This window comes from Mugil cephalus, chromosome 13 (genome assembly GCF_022458985.1).
Source record: "Mugil cephalus isolate CIBA_MC_2020 chromosome 13, CIBA_Mcephalus_1.1, whole genome shotgun sequence".
Lineage (NCBI taxonomy): Eukaryota > Metazoa > Chordata > Actinopteri > Mugiliformes > Mugilidae > Mugil > Mugil cephalus.
The window spans coordinates 252896-269876 of NC_061782.1; the positions used below are offsets into that span (position 1 = coordinate 252896).

The 16981-nt window shown below is 44.4% G+C and overlaps 2 protein-coding genes across 4 annotated transcripts; both read right to left on the reverse strand.

Moving 5' to 3' along the window:
- Nucleotides 1-3332: 3332 nt before the first annotated feature.
- LOC125018507 (zinc finger protein 79-like) lies at nt 3333-7380 on the reverse strand. 2 transcript variants are annotated; one of them, XM_047602474.1, is made up of 5 exons: nt 7175-7380; nt 6202-6313; nt 5731-5798; nt 5587-5650; nt 3333-4831 (listed from the first exon to the last, which is right to left on the reverse strand). In XM_047602474.1, the coding sequence occupies exons 1-5, from the start codon at nt 7301-7303 to the stop codon at nt 3675-3677; spliced, it is 1530 nt and encodes a 509-aa protein (XP_047458430.1). In that variant the 5' UTR covers nt 7304-7380; the 3' UTR covers nt 3333-3674. The 2 variants fall into 2 exon arrangements, with proteins under 2 accessions (XP_047458430.1, XP_047458431.1); XM_047602475.1 differs by having other exon boundaries at nt 6202-6365; nt 7175-7310.
- A 633-nt stretch (nt 7381-8013) lies between these two features.
- Nucleotides 8014-13048, reverse strand: vsx1 (visual system homeobox 1 homolog, chx10-like). 2 transcript variants are annotated; one of them, XM_047602485.1, is made up of 5 exons: nt 12593-13048; nt 12408-12483; nt 10277-10400; nt 9586-9766; nt 8014-8879 (listed from the first exon to the last, which is right to left on the reverse strand). In XM_047602485.1, the coding sequence occupies exons 1-5, from the start codon at nt 13014-13016 to the stop codon at nt 8578-8580; spliced, it is 1107 nt and encodes a 368-aa protein (XP_047458441.1). In that variant the 5' UTR covers nt 13017-13048; the 3' UTR covers nt 8014-8577. The 2 variants fall into 2 exon arrangements, with proteins under 2 accessions (XP_047458441.1, XP_047458440.1); XM_047602484.1 differs by having other exon boundaries at nt 9571-9766.
- Nucleotides 13049-16981: the final 3933 nt, after the last annotated feature.

Genomic DNA, 16981 nt, shown 5'->3' on the forward strand with positions numbered 1-16981 from the left:
GAGAATCAGGAAACTAGTGGATAATTAATTTGGGCTGCGATCATCCCGACACAGAAAGTCTGTTAAACGCAAACAGATGCTGTGATTTAATAGAAAGATTAAACTGAGAAAGAGACGAGGCTCCGAGGTCAGAGACTGATGAGAGGAAATAAATCAGTTTATGAGGCGACGTTAGAGAGACGTAGCATCCTAGAGCACATGCTACCACGGTTAGCATCCACTTAGCCTTCCCTCCTTCCTTCCCTCCTTCCTTCCTTCCCTCCTTCCTTCCTTCCTTCCCTTCTTATTTCTATTTGTCTGGCCTGTGACGTCTCTCTGCCACTAGGGGGCCTCACATGTTTCCTCTGAACGAAGCTTTAATTTCCTTTAATTTCTTAATTTATTGGGGATTTTTTCCTTTTAAGAGTCAGAAGCAGCTGTCGTAGAGTTTAAAGTCCGATTTAAAAGCAACACTCGAGGAATTAGGTCACACTCTGCAGTCAGTGATCCTCCTCCTCCTCCTCCTCCTCCTCCTCCTCCTCCTCCACAGCAGAGGAGGTGGATTGGATCTTAATTCGTTTTCTGCAGCGCTGCAGATGTTCTGCTGCTAATCGTTCAAATTAGGGTTAAAGCTCCAGACTTAGAGCTGGATCACAAACAAGCTCCAGGAATAAAACCCACTTCCATCCAGGGCTGTTAGACCAGGACCCAGAGCGCAGGACCACGTACCACATTTACACAACTCAAATAGTTTTTACATTTATTCCCCTTCACAGACTCAAACAATTCATGCTGCTCTGTTACCGTTAGTATTCATATTTATATTTTTACTTTATCTTGTTTATTCCCTGTTTACTAGTATCTATATTATATTATATTATAATATATTATATTATAATATAGGACCGGGTCCTGAGGGGGACCGGGTCCTGAGGGGGACCGGGTCCTGAGGAGGTCCGGGTCCTGAGGGGGACCGGGTCCTGAGGAGGACCGGGTCCTGAGGAGTCCGGGTCAATGATCCCAAACCTGGAATAACCGGATACTATTTAATATCATCCTCCGTCTTTTATTCGTCTGTTGACAGTTTTGTTGACGTGCAGCTGTTTGAGGTGAACACATCTGTTCTCCATGTGACTAACAGCTGGGTTCTGTCTGGATGTGGAGAATTAGTTTTTAGTTTAGCCCGGTGTCCCCCCTAAGAGGAGGACTGGACCACAGACTCGTCTGGACCCTGATCTGACATCGTAGTTTGGACTTTATTCCTAAAAAGGGGAAATAATCTTGAGTACATGTTGATTCCTGAATAAAAACAGAATTAAAAAAGAAAGGAAACGAAGGGAAAGTCCCCCAGAGACGATGGATGAGGACGGGGGGACTGTGGACCCACAAAGACCCCCAGACCCCCCCGTGGACGACCTGGTTCTGTCCACTGAAGGACTCCGTCCCCCTCCAGCCACCTGGAACCAGACCAAGCACATCAGTGAAACCAGATCCTGACCTGATTCCTCAGACCCAGAACCACAACCAGAACCACAACCAGAACCACAACCAGAACCACAACCTGAGTAGATCCATCCCAAAGCTGAGATCTACTTTAGACCAGAACCAAGACGAAACCACATCATCAGAGTCTCAGAAAGTCTCTAATCAGGACCCTGAGTTTAAAACCTGTAGACTCCATGGAGGAGGTGGGTCAACTAGACTATAGGGACCCTGGACTATAGGGACCCTCTGGACTATAGGGACCCTGGTCTATAGGGACCCTGGACTATAGGGACCCTCTGGACTATAGGGACCCTGGACTATAGGGACCCTCTGGACTATATGGACCCTGGTCTATAGGGACCCTCTGGACTATAGGGACCCTGGACTATAGGGACCCTGGTCTATAGGGACCCTCTGGACTATAGGGACCCTCTGGACTATAGGGACCCTGGTCTATAGGGACCCTGGACTATAGGGACCCTGGTCTATAGGGACCCTCTGGACTATAGGGACCCTCTGGACTATAGGGACCCTCTAGACTATAGGGACCCTCTAATGACCCTGGACCCTGGTCTATAGGGACCCTGGTCTATAGGGACCCTGGACCCTGGACTGTATATATATATACAGATATACTGTGTGTATATATATATATTTATATATATTTATATTTATTTATATATACACACGATATTTCCAAGAACAGTAAAATAAGTGGATTTTACGAAATGACATGAAGCAAACAGCTGATTTCAAACCAGAGCAGAAAGTTTTTCCGTGGGTGTTTTGTTCTGTGGACTCACGCCATCATCTCGTTTAGACTCTGATTGAATGTTAATCCTAAAATGGATTTAAGGCTGAAGATCCCGTCCGAGTGTCACGCAGCGACTAAATCACAAAGAGCAGAATTATTGGAATGTTATTGGATTATTACCAGAGACAGAAAAACATCAGAGAAGCTCGGTTCCTGACGCAGAGGTTAGAGTCCGGGATCAGCTTCGTTTAGAAGTTAAATGTTTTACTGGTTTTACTCTTCGTTCTGTAGAAAAAGCTGCAAAGATTCATTTAGATGTTGATCATGTGACCTTCAGTCTCATTTAAGTCTTCATACTTTTTTTTTATTTCATCAAATAAATTTGCAGATTTATCAGAACTGAGACTTATAATAATTATAATGTATAATAATGTTTAATTTGATTTAAATTTAAATTAAATGAATAATTTTTTATTTTATTTCATGTTTAATTGAATAATTCACAGATTCTTTGCTGTTGTTGTCTGAGTGCTGCCCCCTGCAGGTCACAGCAGGTTTGACACGTGTTTGTTTGGGGAGGTCAAAGGTCACAGGTGACAGAGACAGAAATGAAATGAAATGTAAATTCCTCTGTGGAGCCTTTAAGCAGATAATTAATAACGAAGCCGGGATTAACGTTGTTTACATCCTGTAATCTGCAGACAAACATCTGGATTAGAGCCAACGAGCAGGAGGGGGAGGAGGAGGAGGAGGGAGAGGAGGAGCAGGAGGGAGAGGAGGAGGAAGAGGAAGGAGGAGGAGGAGGAAGGAGGAGGAGGAGAAGACTGAGCTACAAAAAGAATTTATTATATTTTTTATTCATGTAAAGTCAGAATTTTATCAGTTTTTCTCATTTGTATATTTAAATTTCTATATTTGTGCAGAATCGTTTTAACTTTTTCCTCAGTTCTGACTCAGTAAATCACAAAGTTTAATTCTTATCTTTTTCAGGCGTAGTTTAACTCGCCTCCAACATCACAACTATACTTTGACTTTTCAGATTAAAAGACTGAGATAGAAAATGCAGATGATGTCAGATGTGTTCAGGGTCGATCTGTTAGAGACAGGACATGACTTCAAAACGAGTTTCTGCTTTAATCCGACTGTAACTGGACACTCAAACACATGTGAACGTGTTATTCCACTAATATCAGAGTCGTCCTTGTTCCAACTCCCTCAGGAGTTTTACTGTTTAAAGTTGCTCATGAAGTTCATCGTTGTTTTGTAGCCGAACAGTGAACTCATGCTCTCCTCAGTCTGTGGTGGAGGATGTTTCAGTTTCCCTGGTCTGAGGTCACTTCACTTCACTTTACTAGTTTATTGTGACGTGGACGGTTCCTTTGAATCCACTGTACAAAGTGTCAGCTTCAGCTAATGAAGCTAATTTCCAGCTGTGGTCCTGGGCCGGTGCTGAAGGTCAGAGGTGGGAGGCGGCCGCCTCCTTCTGCTGCGTCTGCTTGCGGTGAGCTTTGGTCTGCAGATGCGCCTTGAGGAAGGTGAGGAGGCGGAAGTGTTTCCCGCAGTCGTGGCAGCTGTAGGGCGTCTCTCCGGTGTGGATGCTGCGGTGCCTCATGAAGCTGGTGGCCAGGTTGAAGGTCTTGGAGCAGAGCGAACAGCGGTAGGGCTTCTCCCCGGTGTGGGTGTACCTGTGGTCCCGGAGCAGGTCCTTCAGGCGGTAGCTCTTCCCGCAGATGTCGCAGTGGAAGGGCTTCTCCCCGGTGTGGCTCCTCTGGTGGACCCGGTGCTGCGACGAGTTGGGGAACTTCTTCCCGCAGACGTCACAGCTGACGATGGAGCCCGTGGACGGCAGCTGGTCGGCCGGGAGCTCGTGGGAGTGTTTGCTGATGACGTGGTTCTTCAGGTACCGGAAGCTCTTGCCACAGATGGAGCAGAGCTGCCTCTCTCCGCTGTGGATGAGCTGGTGGCTGCGCAGGTTGGTGGCCTGGGTGAAGCCCTTGCCGCAGGTGGAGCAGTGGTACGGTCGGACCTCCTGGTGCACCAGTTTGTGGCGGTTGAGGTGGCAGGCGTGGTAGAAGCTTTTCCCACAGACGTCGCAGATGAAGGTCTTCTGGAAGTGCGTGGTCCTGTGTGTCTTCAGCACGCTGACGCTGGAGTAGCATTTCCCACACATGTCGCAGTGGAAGGGCTTCTCCCCGGTGTGCCGCGCCTTCGCGTGGATGTCGCGGTGAGCTTTGTGGTTGAACCTCTTGGGGCAGTAGTCGCAGGCGTAGGGCAGCAGGCCGTGCTCCTTCATCTCATGCTGGCGGAGCTTCAGGATGCCGGAGAACATCGCCCCACATGCGGAGCACACGGGGTGAGACTTCCTGTCGTGGTCGGCGAGACGCTCGGCGTTCAGAAACATCATGCCGCAACGTGAGCACGGCAGGAGAATCTCTGCAGCCGCTCTCGCGCCGTCTTTCCTCCTCCGCCCGACGCGACCCGTCCTCGACGCAGCAGCACCAGGCGGCGACAGCGAAGGCGGCCGGGCGTACTCATGGTCATCAGCCTGGGGGGGGGCAGGGGGGGAGGAGCCGTGCAGCGCTGTCTCCTCACCTGAGAGGCCTTTATGTTCACCTGCAACAAGAGCTCCTGGTTAGTAACTAGTTGGTCCCATCCAGGTACGACACAGTGTCACCGTTAGACTTCTGCAAATACACCGATCCACAGAAAAGCCTCCTCCACCTGGATCTGACCGAGCTCAGAGTCCAGCGCCTCCTGGTGGATCAGTACTTCAACAAGTTCTTTAAGAACAACTGATGCAATGAGGAGCTTCTCATTTCTTCACCAACCATTTCCAGAGAGGTTCAGGGAGCGTGAGACCAGACCAGAGTCCAGACCTGAGTCCAGACCAGAGTCAAGACCAGAGTCCAGACCTGAGTCCAGACCAGAGACCAGACCTGAGTCCAGACCTGAGTCCAGACCAGAGTCAAGACCAGAGTCCAGACCTGAGTCCAGACCAGAGACCAGACCAGAGTCCAGACCTGAGTCCAGACCTGAACCCCACAGAGAAAGTTTGGGATGAGCTGGAGACTCAGACATAATATAGACTCAATACAAGATCTGTGGAGTCAATGGAGTCAAAGCTGGAGGAGCTCCGCCCACAGACTAGAGGGGGGGGGAGCTCCGCCCACAGACTAGAGGGGAGGAGCTCCACCCACAGACTAGAGGGGGAGGAGCTCCGCCCACAGACTAGACGGGGGAAGCTCCGCCCACAGACTAGAGGGGAGGAGCTCCGCCCACAGACTAGAGGGGAGGAGCTCCGCCCACAGACTAGAGGGGAGGAGCTTTATTGGCCAGGCGGCGTATTACATCTTTAACCTTGAACTCACCACTAGCGCTGTTAGCATTGTTAGCAGTGCTCGGCAGCAGACACCTGGAGTCGGCAGCAGCGCTCTACGAGACAGAGAACAGTCGTGAGTGTTTGGGTTCGTTCGGTGTCATCGTTCGTCTTCTCGGACTCGGCTTGGATTCACCTCGTACATCAGGATGTAGGTCGGCTCTGCGGGGGGGGCGCCGTCCCCCCCGTCCCCCCCGTCCTCACCTGAAACACAGAACAACACGATGAGTGCGTCACAGCAATTCAACCTTCAAGGGATCAACAGCTTCATCAAAACAGACGATTTTCAAATGGAGTCTGGTGCAGTGGGTTAAGTTTAATTGATAGATTTAATGTCCCCAAGTCACCCTGAAGAGTTTGAGAATTAAATCCTTTACAGCACAGGTGTCAAACATGTGGCCTGTGGACCAAAAGTGGCCACCAGACGGTCTAATCTGGGTCAGGGTTCATGAATTTACATAGAAGTAATTCATTTAATGGAAATAACTTCTGTCTCTACTTTATCCACAGGTTTATTTATAACACTGAGACCAGGACTAGACAGAACCAGGATCCAGGTGTAGATCCAGGTCCCCCCTCGGTTTAGAGTATCAATCATTCATTAAACCTCCTCCGCTGCCATCACACTGATCCTCGTCCGGCTTCGTCGGCTCAACTATCTTCAGGATTTTCTCCACGGCGTCGACACACAGACTTTCCACCAGAGCCCCGAGTTTCTCCTGAGAGGACGTTAGAGTCTGGAGTCAGTTACAGGTTTTCACCTGGGTTTAACTGGGAGGACACACAAACACTAACAAATACCACAAAATAACATATATCACAATATCACAATAACACTTATTATTTAGTTTCATGGTCTGGAATCAGGAGGTAAAATCTGACAGAGCTGTTACTCCAGAAAGTCAGAATTTGAACTCAAAATTGGGCCAAGAACATTTTTAATTAGGCTTTAACTGAACTTTAACTGTTTAAGAACGGAAAAAAAGATGTAAACTCAAAGGTCTGACCAAGAAAATCACAAACTTCTATTAAAAATATAACAGAAAGACCCATAACTGAATAATAATTATCTGCTACTCCGCAAGGCGCTAAAATTCAAATCTGAAACTCAAAATTTAAATTTAATCTCAATATTTGGATATATCATTTATTGTTGAAAGTTTTATTTTGTTTTATTTTATTTATTGTCACAGCTTAAAAAAAAAAAAGTCAAATAAAGTTTAAATTTATCAAAAACTGAGATATAAATAAGAGAAGTCGAGTTTTAATGATTATGTTTTTAAGTCGTTATTGTGACGTTTAGCCAGATAATTTTCATTTATTAAGGTTTTTATTTATTTAGCATTTAGAGCGATCACAGCCAGAGGGAGACGCTGCAGAACCTGCCTAAAAATCTTTATGTTTTCAACTTTTCTTTTGTGTCACTTCAGTTTACTCATGAATATGTGAACATACAATGATCTACACCATAAAGACACAACTAATAGTGAATTCGGCGCAAGTCACTTTACGACCATGACATTTATTGTCATTTTAAAGAGTTGTTAACCAGTTAGCCGCCGCTAGCCGCGTTAGCTTACCTCAGTCTCGGGGTTTTGTTCCTTTAAAGATAATTTCTCGGCCGCTGTAAAAATCTCCGCCACCACCGCCCTGGCCAGATTATTCACCACGAGCGCCACTTGGTTTTTAAAAGTCAACAAATCCACCATGTTGAATAATCCTGGCTCGAAACGCTCGGTTAGCTTAGCTTAGCATACAAACGGCTAAATGCGGAAGAGGGAAGTGACGTCACTGTCTCCTCCAGCGACAGTCACTCCATAAATGAGATGAAATAAAGAAATATAATATTTATTTGACTAAATCTATTGAGTTCAGTCATATTATTGAGGCCGGGAAGTCTTCACTGTTTTATGTGTTGTTTTATTCAGGTCAACTCTGGACGTACGTAGCCAATAAACTGAATGAACATGTCTAACCTTCAATTAGACGATTTTTACATGAAGTTTGTTTTTTCTTTTGTAAATAAAATGACTTAAATAATTCAACTACAATAAGGCACTGAGATCATTTGCTGTAACATTATTTTCCCATATGCTTCAACTAAATATTTTATACATTTGTGTTTAATATTTTACAATCATTTCAACTACAAAGTCAAAGGATTTTCTTTTACATAATTATGTTGACGAGTATAAATTGTATATATATATTTTTCAAATCAGATTATTAAAATTAAAATACTTCATGTATAAATCAGTGGCTGACAGACTAATTGGTTATTCTCCATGTTTAAAAAATAAATATAATATAATATAATATAATATAATATAATATAATATAATATAATATAATATAATATAATATAATATAATATCTCTTAGACCCGTTTTCATGTTAATGATGAAAATAAAAATTCCAGTGATTCCAAAAATATTTTTATTGACCAGCTGCTGAACTTCCAGCTGTACATAAATATGATGATAATAAACACTTTTTAAATATTACATTTAAGTTACATTCGTTCACGGTGCTTCACTCAGGTCCAACTAGAAAACCCACAGAAACCAACAGGAAGGAAACATTCAATAAAAAACAAACAAACAAACATGGAAATAAAGAACGAACACAGACAGAAACATCGTCGTTCACATCCGTCAGAAAACATTTGCTCTGATTCCAGACGTCGATCAGACGCGGCGCCGTTAGCCTTCCTCCACGTGTTAGCATAGGCTCTGCTTCCTGGGAGCGCAGCTAGCAAACAGCTAACGTTCTCATTAGCATGTTGTTCATCAACAGTTAGCATGATAAAATGCTGCCCACTGGTAATAGCATGCTAACATGCTAGCAGACTTTAACCTTTTAAATTATTAATAGTAGCGTCGTAACGAATGATGTCACATCTGCTTGTTCATTGGCTGAGCTCCCTCAACGTAGAGCCAATCAAATCCTAGGACAGAGTTACATCATCAGACTCCTCCCACATTCAGCTGTGTTCGTCCGATTCGCGGCCGCTGGGCCGTTGTGGCGAGGAGGCGGTCCTCATCGAGGCTCCGCCCCCTTCCTCCTGCTGCTGCTGTTTGGAGGAGCTGGACAGGTCGATGGCCACCTCCTCCTCCATCTCCTCCTCCTCGTCCTCCTCCTCCTCCAGTAGCTCCTCCTCCTCCACCTCCCTGGCCTCGCCGCCACGCCGCTCCGGTGCCTCGCAGAACGAATCGGAGCGAGTCGAGTCTGAGGCCGGAGGACTCGAACACTTCTTGGACATCTCCAGAGATTTCTTGTGCATCCCTGTGAGGACGGAGTCAGATCACAATTCAGTCGGGTCTGTGAGACACAGGCGGGTCTAGACCAGAACCAGAACCAGGTCTAGTCCAGGTCCTAAACCAGACTTTACTTAAGGACACTTGAACGGTGTAAACGTTGTCACAGAATTCAGTTTGAAGGTTGTTCCTGATGAAACGATCGTGTTCATTTAACCTTAGTGAAATGTTTGTGTGGAGATAATCAGGATCTGAAGACGAGACATGATGTCATCATGTGACCTCATCCTCTCAGTGTGATGTCATCATGTGACCTCATCCTCTCAGTGTGATGTCATCCTCTCAGTGTGATGTCATCACATTAGTGTGATGTCATCATGTGACCTCATCCTCTCAGTGTGACCTCATCCTCTCAGTGTGATGTCATCACATTAGTGTGATGTCATCATGTGACCTCATCCTCTCAGTGTGATGTCATCATGTGACCTCATGCTGTGTGACGTCATCATGTGACCTCATCCTCTCAGTGTGATGTCATCATGTGACCTCATCCTCTCAGTGTGATGTCATCATGTGACCTCATCCTCTCAGTGTGACCTCATCCTCTCAGTGTGATGTCATCATGTGACCTCATCCTCTCAGTGTGATGTCATGCTGTGGTGTCATGCTGTGATGTCATGCTGTGATGTCATGGTGTGGTGCGTTGGCGTGGCACTGACGTGCATGCGGCTCACCGAGCAGCCAGGGGGCGCAGGATCCCATCATGCCGTTCTTGGCGGAGTTGAGGATGGACTCGGGCAGCGGGATGGAGTGACGCACCATGGCGCCGTACAGGCCGTACTCCGCCATGACGCTGCTGCGGCCCCAGCACTTCTCACGCTTACGCCACTTGGCTCGTCGGTTCTGGAACCACACCTGGAAACCAAACCAGGACGTACGGTTCAGTCTGAACGAATCTAACCAGACTATAACCAGATTATAACCAGGTTATAACCAGACTATAACCAGACTATAATCAGATTATAACCAGACTATAACCAGATTATAACCAGATTATAACCAGACTATAACCAGACTATAACCTGGTTATAACCAGATTATAACCAGACTATAACCAGACTATAACCAGACTATAACCTGGTTATAACCAGATTATAACCAGACTATAACCAGACTATAACCAGATTATAACCAGATTATAACCAGACTATAACCAGACTATAATCAGACTATAACCAGATTATAACCAGATTATAACCAGATTATAACCAGATTATAACCAGACTATAACCAGACTATAACCAGATTATAACCAGACTATAACCAGACTATAATCAGACTATAACCAGATTATAACCAGATTATAACCAGATTATAACCAGACTATAACCAGGTTATAACCAGGTTATGACCCCACCCTCTCACCTGTATCCGGTCCTCTGGCAGCTCCGTCTTCATGGCGAGCATCTCTCGGGCGTAGACGTCGGGGTAATGAGCTTCATGGAAAGCTTTCTCCAGCTCCTCCAGCTGGTGGGAGGTGAACACCGTCCTGCAGCAGAGAACAAGCTGGATCAACACCTGGATCTACACCTGGATCTACACCTGGATCTGCACCTGGATCAACGCCTGGATCTACACCTGGATGTAGACCTGGTCCTAGATTTGGCTTCATGTGATCTTTTAATCCATTACATTTTACAACACAGGTGACAAACATATAAAGTGGCCACTAGATGGTTTATTCTGGTCCACAGCACGAATGTCTGACAGTCAGGGCAATATATTCAGAGAACCCAACACTGAGACCAGGACCAGAACCAGGACTAGAGCCAGGACCAGACCCAGGACCAGAACCAGGACCAGAATCAGGACTAGAACCAGGACCAGAACCAGGACCAGACAGCAGACACACATGAACCCAGATTACACTGATTTAAGTTAAGACAGTTCATAATAATAATAATAAAAATAATAATAATAATAATAATAATAATAATAACATAATAATAATAATAATAATAATAATAATAATAATAATAATAATAATAATAATGATAATTATAATAAATATAAACTGTGTCTTTTCTCTAACACTAAAGTGTGTATTTGTCGTTATTTACAGGTTTTTATTGTGTTGTGTTACTGGTCTGCCCCCCCCAGAATAATTTAAATCTTTGCCAACGATTTAAAAATATTTAAGATTTAAGACAAGTAAATGAAGATAAAGAAGATGTAAATGTTTAGTTTCTTTGGATTAATCCAATAAAACATGAATGAATTATTATTTTCTTTTATTTATCTGTTAAAATGTTTGAAATGAATTTAGTTTAAAGCTCTTACCGTTTATTTCTAACAACGAATTTTATTTGAAACGATCAATATTTCTAATTTAATTTTAAATAAAGAAATATAAATCTGAATAGTTCAGCTTTAAATCATTTAAACAGAAAAACAAACCCTTCGTTTCGTTTAGCTTCAATTCCTCTAAATTCGGCTGAATTATTAAATCACTGATCCATTTTTCTGCTTTAGAATAAAAACTAAATTATAATAAAGTAATAAAATTGTAAAAAAAAAACAAAGTAAATTAATTAGTTCAGCTTTAAAACATTTAAACATGAGAAAACGAACCTATTTTAACTTAAATTCTTTTCAATCGGTTGAACTATTGAATAATTTATTCAATTTAGAATAAAAACGAAATTATAATAAAAGAGTAGATAAATAATGATAATAAGTAAATCCCTTTTAATTATAACTTCGGTTCTTAATTATTAAATCATTGATTCATGTTTCGGCGTTAGAATAAAAACTAAATTATAATAACATAATTAAATAAAACGTAAATTTTAGTTGTAATTTAAATTCTTATGAGTAAATCACTGATTCCGTTTAGAATAAAATATAAATAAATAATAAAACAAAATATAAATCTAATTAGTGAATAAAGAATACAAATCTCTTTTTTAATTGTACCTTAAATTCTTTTAAATCGGTTGAATTATGAAACCAGTGATTCAGTTTAGATTAAAAACTAAATTATAAGAGAGTAGATAAGTAATAAGTGATAAAATCAAATCTAATTAGACCAATCGGAAAACAAAGCTCTTCAAATTGTAACTTAAATTCTTAAATTTTAAATAATTGGTTTATTGGTTTGTTTTTTTGTTGAAAGTTAAATTCTTTTAAATCCGTTGAATTGTTAAATTACGGTTTATAAATTAGACGGTTTATTTTATTTTTTTCTTGTTTAGAATAAAATCGAAATTATGATAAAATAATAAAATGAAATGTAAATGTTATTAGTACAGAATGAAATAATTTAAACGGAAAACAAAGCTCTTTCACATTAAATAATTAATTATTAAATAATTGGTTTATTGGTTTGGTTTTTAAAAGTTAAATTCTTTTAAATCCGTTAAATTGTTAAATTACTGGTACATTTTTTTCTTGCTTAGAATAAAAACTACATAATAATAAAGGAGTAAAATGTGGTTCGTATGAAAGGTGGATGCTCGGCTTGTGGATGGAGTGATGGGTGGTGCTGCGTCCTCACCGGTGCCTCCTCTTCTTCCTCTTCTGGGATCCGCCGCTGCTCTTCGGGTCGTTCCTGTCGGACAGACACTCTTCATCTGAAACAGGGTTAAAACATTCTGTCAGATAAACCTCATTCTCTTCTCTGTTCCCTGGGATAAATGAGCCGGTCCGGGCCGGTCCGGGCCGGGCCGGGCCGGTCCGTACCGGAGTAGGCGTCCCTCTGGGCCTCCAGGTTCTGCAGGTAGTGGCTCTCGGTCCGGGCCTGGAGCAGCGGCAGGTGTCCGGGTAGGAAGCAGGGGGTCCCGGAGGGCTGCTGGGCCGCCAGGCTGCACAGGAACCCGAGGCCGAGGGGCAGCGACCCCCCCGGGAAGGAGAAGCCGCCGAGCCCCCCTCCTCCTCCTCCGCCTCCTCCGCCGGGGCCCGGCGGCTCGGCCCCGGGCCCGGCGGAGGCCACCGAGGCGGAGAGACCCGGGGCCGAGCCGGGCTGCTCCAGGCCCAGGAGGTCGGTGATGGCGAAGCCTTTGGACCGGAACCCGGAGCCGTGGAGCCGGGACTTGTCGATGCCGAAGCCCGGAGACAACATCCGGACCCGGGGCTTCTCCTCGCTGAGGTCCTCCCTGCCCGTCATGACCGAGGATGAGGAGGAGCAGGAGGCTGATGATGAAGGTGATGAAGGCGCTGAGCGGGCTCCATTTATCTGGTCCCGGCCCCCGGAGATCACGGAGGCAGCCAATCAGGAGCCAGGGAGGAGGAGGAGGAGGAGGAGGAGGAGGAGGAGGAGGGGGGGGGGGGGGGGGGATCTCCCGCTTTTCTCTTTTCAATCCCAGAGGATTAATTGGCACCAATTTATCTCCAATCCGATCAGAGAGGAGGAGGAGGAGGAAGAGGAGGAAGAGGAGGAAGAGGAGGAGGAGGAGGAGGAGGAAGAGGAGGAGGAGGAAGAGGAGGAGGAAGAGGAAGAGGAGGAGGAAGAGGAGGAGGAGGAGGAGGAGGAGGAAGAGAAGGAGGAGGAGGAGGAGGAGGAAGAGAAGGAGGAGGAGGAGGAGGAGGAAGAGGAGGAGGAGGAGGAAGAGGAGGAGGAAGAGGAAGAGGAGGAGGAAGAGGAGGAGGAGGAGGATAATTGATTTTTAATGTATTATTATTAATAATAATATTGAGTCAGAGCTGAGGGATTAATGGGCAGATTATAGATCATAACATCATAAATAATAAACAGTAAATCAGTCAGAGAGAGTCAGAGTCAGAGAGTCAGAGTCAGAGAGTCAGAGAGTCAGAGTCAGAGAGTCAGAGAGTCAGAGAGTCAGAGAGTCAGAGAGTCAGAGAGTCAGAGTCAGAGAGTCAGAGAGTCAGAGTCAGAGAGTCAGAGTCAGAGTCAGAGAGTCAGAGTCAGAGAGTCAGAGAGTCAGAGTCAGAGAGTCAGAGTCAGAGAGTCAGAGAGTCAGAGTCAGAGTCAGAGAGTCAGAGAGTCAGAGTCAGAGAGTCAGAGTCAGAGAGTCAGAGTCAGAGAGTCAGAGAGTCAGAGTCAGAGAGTCAGAGAGTCAGAGAGTCAGAGAGTCAGAGTCAGAGAGTCAGGCTGGACACAATGTTTGATTTTTGTAGAAGAAGGAGAAGAAGGAGAAGAAGGAGAAGAGGAGACCAGGAGGAGAAGGAGAATCCGATCAGGAGAGAAGTTCAGAAAATGAGAGTTGTGCCTGTTAAAATCCCCCTCTCCTCTCCTCCTCCTCTCCCCCCCTCTCCTCCCTCCTCCTGGTTCCTCCTCCTCTCCTCTCTTCCTCCTCCTCCTCCTTCCTCCCTCCTCTCTCCTCTCCTCTCTCCTCCTTCCTCCTCTCCTCTCTCCTCTCCTCTCTCCTCCTCTCCCTCCTTCTCCTCCCCCTGTCCCTCTCCTCCTCCTCTTCCTCCTCGTCTCCTCCTCGTCTCCTCTGCCTCCTCGTCTCCTCCTCCTCCTCGTCTCCTCCTCGTCTCCTCTGCCTCCTCGTCTCCTCCTCCTCGTCTCCTCCTCTCCTCGTTCTCCGTCTTTCCTCCTCTGTATCCTCGACTCGCTCGTGTCTTCTCATGTCTCTCTCTCCTCTCTGTTCTCTCGTCTCTTGTTGCTGCCTCGTTCCTCTGTCTCCTCTGTTCCTCTCGTCTCTCTTGCTGCTCGTTCTGGTGTTTCTGTCTCATCGTCTCCTCTGTCTCCTTGTCAGTTTTGTTCTGTGTTTGTCTGTGATGTGTCCTTCCTCGTTTGACGCTGTGTGTCTGTGTGTGTTGGTGTCTCTGTGTGTTGTGTGTGTGTGTTCGTGTGTGTGTGTGTGTGTTGTTAGTTGTGTGTGTGTGTGTGTGTGTGTTACTGTGTAGTGTATGTGTGTGTAGTTGTGTGTGTGTGTTAGTTATGTGTTTGTGTTGTGTGTGTTGTGTGTGTGTGTGTGTGTGTTGTGTGTGTGTGTGTGTGTGTGTGTGTGTGTGTGTGTGTGTGTGTGTTGTGTGTGTTTTGTATGTGTGTGTTGTGTGTGTGTGTGTGTGTGTGTGTGTGTGTGTGTGTTGTGTGTGTTAGTATGTGTGTGTAGTGTATGTGTGTGTGTGTGTGTTAGTTGTGTTGTGTGGTGTGTGTGTGTGTGTGTTGTGTTGTGATGTGTGTGTGGTGTGTGTGTGAGTGTGTGTGTGTGTGTGTGTGTGTTAGTTTGTGTGTGGTGTGTGTGGTGTGTGTGTGTGTGTGTGTGTGTTAGTGTGTGTGTGTGAGTGTGTGTGTGTGTTAGTTGTGTGTTGTGTGTGATGTGTTGTGTGTGTTGTTAGTATGTGTGTGTGAGTGTGGTGTTAGTGTGTTAGTGGTGTGTGTGTGTGTGTGTGTGTGTGGTGTTAGTGTGTGTGTGTGTGTGTGTGTGTGTTGTTGTGTGTGTGTGTGTGTGTGTGTGTTAGTGTGTGAGTGTGTGTGTGTGTTAGTATGTGTGTGTGTGTGTGTGTGTGTGTGTGTGTGTTAGTGTTAGTGTGTGTGTGTGTGTGTGTGTGAGTGTGTGTGTGGATTACCTTGAATGAGGCAGGACATGGATTGATTATGTGCGTCTGAATAATCTTCAGATTAAGGTCCTTCATTCTTTTGGCTGCTCTGAGCTTTTCATCCTGCTCCACTTTATCTTTATGCTTTTATTTGGTTCCTGTTGTAATTAACCCTGAGATCAGGTCCAAAGCTGATTCATCGTCACACGCCACCTTCACTTCAGTCAGACAAACAGGCAAACAGCCCAGGATGCTAACATGCTAACATGCTAACCGAACTTTAACTTAAATGAGCTAACTGTTAGCCTCTAATGCTACAATAGCAGCTAGTTAACACGTGGAGCAGTTTTGGAATGAAATTAAATAAATAAAACATCTGTTCAAATGACACAAAACTAAACCATTTTTTCATCATTTAATCAAATTTAACAAATCAAAAAAGTTGGTTCAGAGAATTAAAAATCTTCCATTGTCTGTTATTAATTGTGTCAGTTAAAAGTTACAACGTTAAACCTGGTTTCTTACTTTTTATAGATCTTTTAATAAATTATATTGTTCATATTTAAAGACATTTAATGGATGTGAATGTAAATAAATATATGAAAGCGAACTTTTCCTCACGTTCTGTGTGAATTTGAATGTGACATAAATCGTTCACTTCAGAAACTCAAACATAAAAATGTTGGTATATTTTTCTATTCCCTCAAACAGTTGTGGGTTAATTAGTTGGTTCATTCACGTTAAAACTGATGTTTGTACGTTAGATTATCTCAGCGGCTCAGTGAGGACGTGACGACATCTTGGCTGAATTAGTGCAACAGAAACACAACAGAATAAGGATTTTATATATAAAAATAAAACAAACTAAAATCTTGAACTTGATGAAATGAACCAAAGCGTGAGATGAGACGCTGAACGGGTTCAATGGATTGTTTTCATTTAGTTTTATTCATTTTGTTCTTGTGGTCGTTATGTTTCATTTATCGAGTTTAGAGAAAAGAACCTGAACTGTGAGAGAGACACATCCAGGTCCACACCATCCGTGTGTCTGTCCACGCGTCCTCAGAGACACTTTCACTGCTCAGACACCTGTTGGACGTGAAGACGTTTGGAGACGTCAGAGTCTCAGACTGAATGAGACCAATTAAAGCAGCAGCTGGAAGGAAATGAGCGACGTGCTGCTGTAAGCGATAGCAGACGCCTCTTTGTTCTTCATTGTGTAGCTGCTCTATTGTTACCGCCGGCAACGGTAACAATAGTCTGGACACGCGTCCCCCCCCCCCTTCTGTGACCCGCCCCCCTTAGTGGCCCACTAATTATTCATAAATGCACATTTATGCAAATAGGGGATAGATTAACCTAATTCAGTGATGTAAACAACTCCTGGGTCGGGATTAAACTTTTTAAATTAGACTGGAGTCTCTGTCTGGAAGTCTGGACCATATACTCTTATATGAAGCCCCCCCCCCCCCCCACCCCCCCGGCCTCATTTACATTTTGTAATCTGAGGCTGAAAGTGCAGGAGGCCACGCCAGACAAACAACAGCATCCAGAGAAAGCTACAGTCTGTCTGGAGCCATTAGCGCTAATGGCTAATGATTAAAACGTTTAATACTGTATGTG

What these genes read in the sequence shown, in the direction of transcription:
- vsx1 (XM_047602484.1), bottom strand. Translation starts at nt 13,016, where the DNA reads ATGACGGGCAGGGAGGACCTCAGCGAGGAGAAGCCCCGGGTCCGGATG. An exon ending in CCAGAGGGACGCCTACTCCG is followed by an intron (nt 12,484 to 12,592) that starts GTACGGACCGGC and finishes ACCCTGTTTCAG; the next exon opens with ATGAAGAGTGTCTGTCCGAC. An exon ending in AGGAAGAAGAGGAGGCACCG is followed by an intron (nt 10,401 to 12,407) that starts GTGAGGACGCAG and finishes TCTCTGCTGCAG; the next exon opens with GACGGTGTTCACCTCCCACC.
- LOC125018507 (XM_047602474.1), bottom strand. Translation starts at nt 7,303, where the DNA reads ATGGTGGATTTGTTGACTTTTAAAAACCAAGTGGCGCTCGTGGTGAAT. An exon ending in AACAAAACCCCGAGACTGAG is followed by an intron (nt 6,314 to 7,174) that starts GTAAGCTAACGC and finishes ACGTCCTCTCAG; the next exon opens with GAGAAACTCGGGGCTCTGGT. An exon ending in CCTACATCCTGATGTACGAG is followed by an intron (nt 5,651 to 5,730) that starts GTGAATCCAAGC and finishes TCTGTCTCGTAG; the next exon opens with AGCGCTGCTGCCGACTCCAG.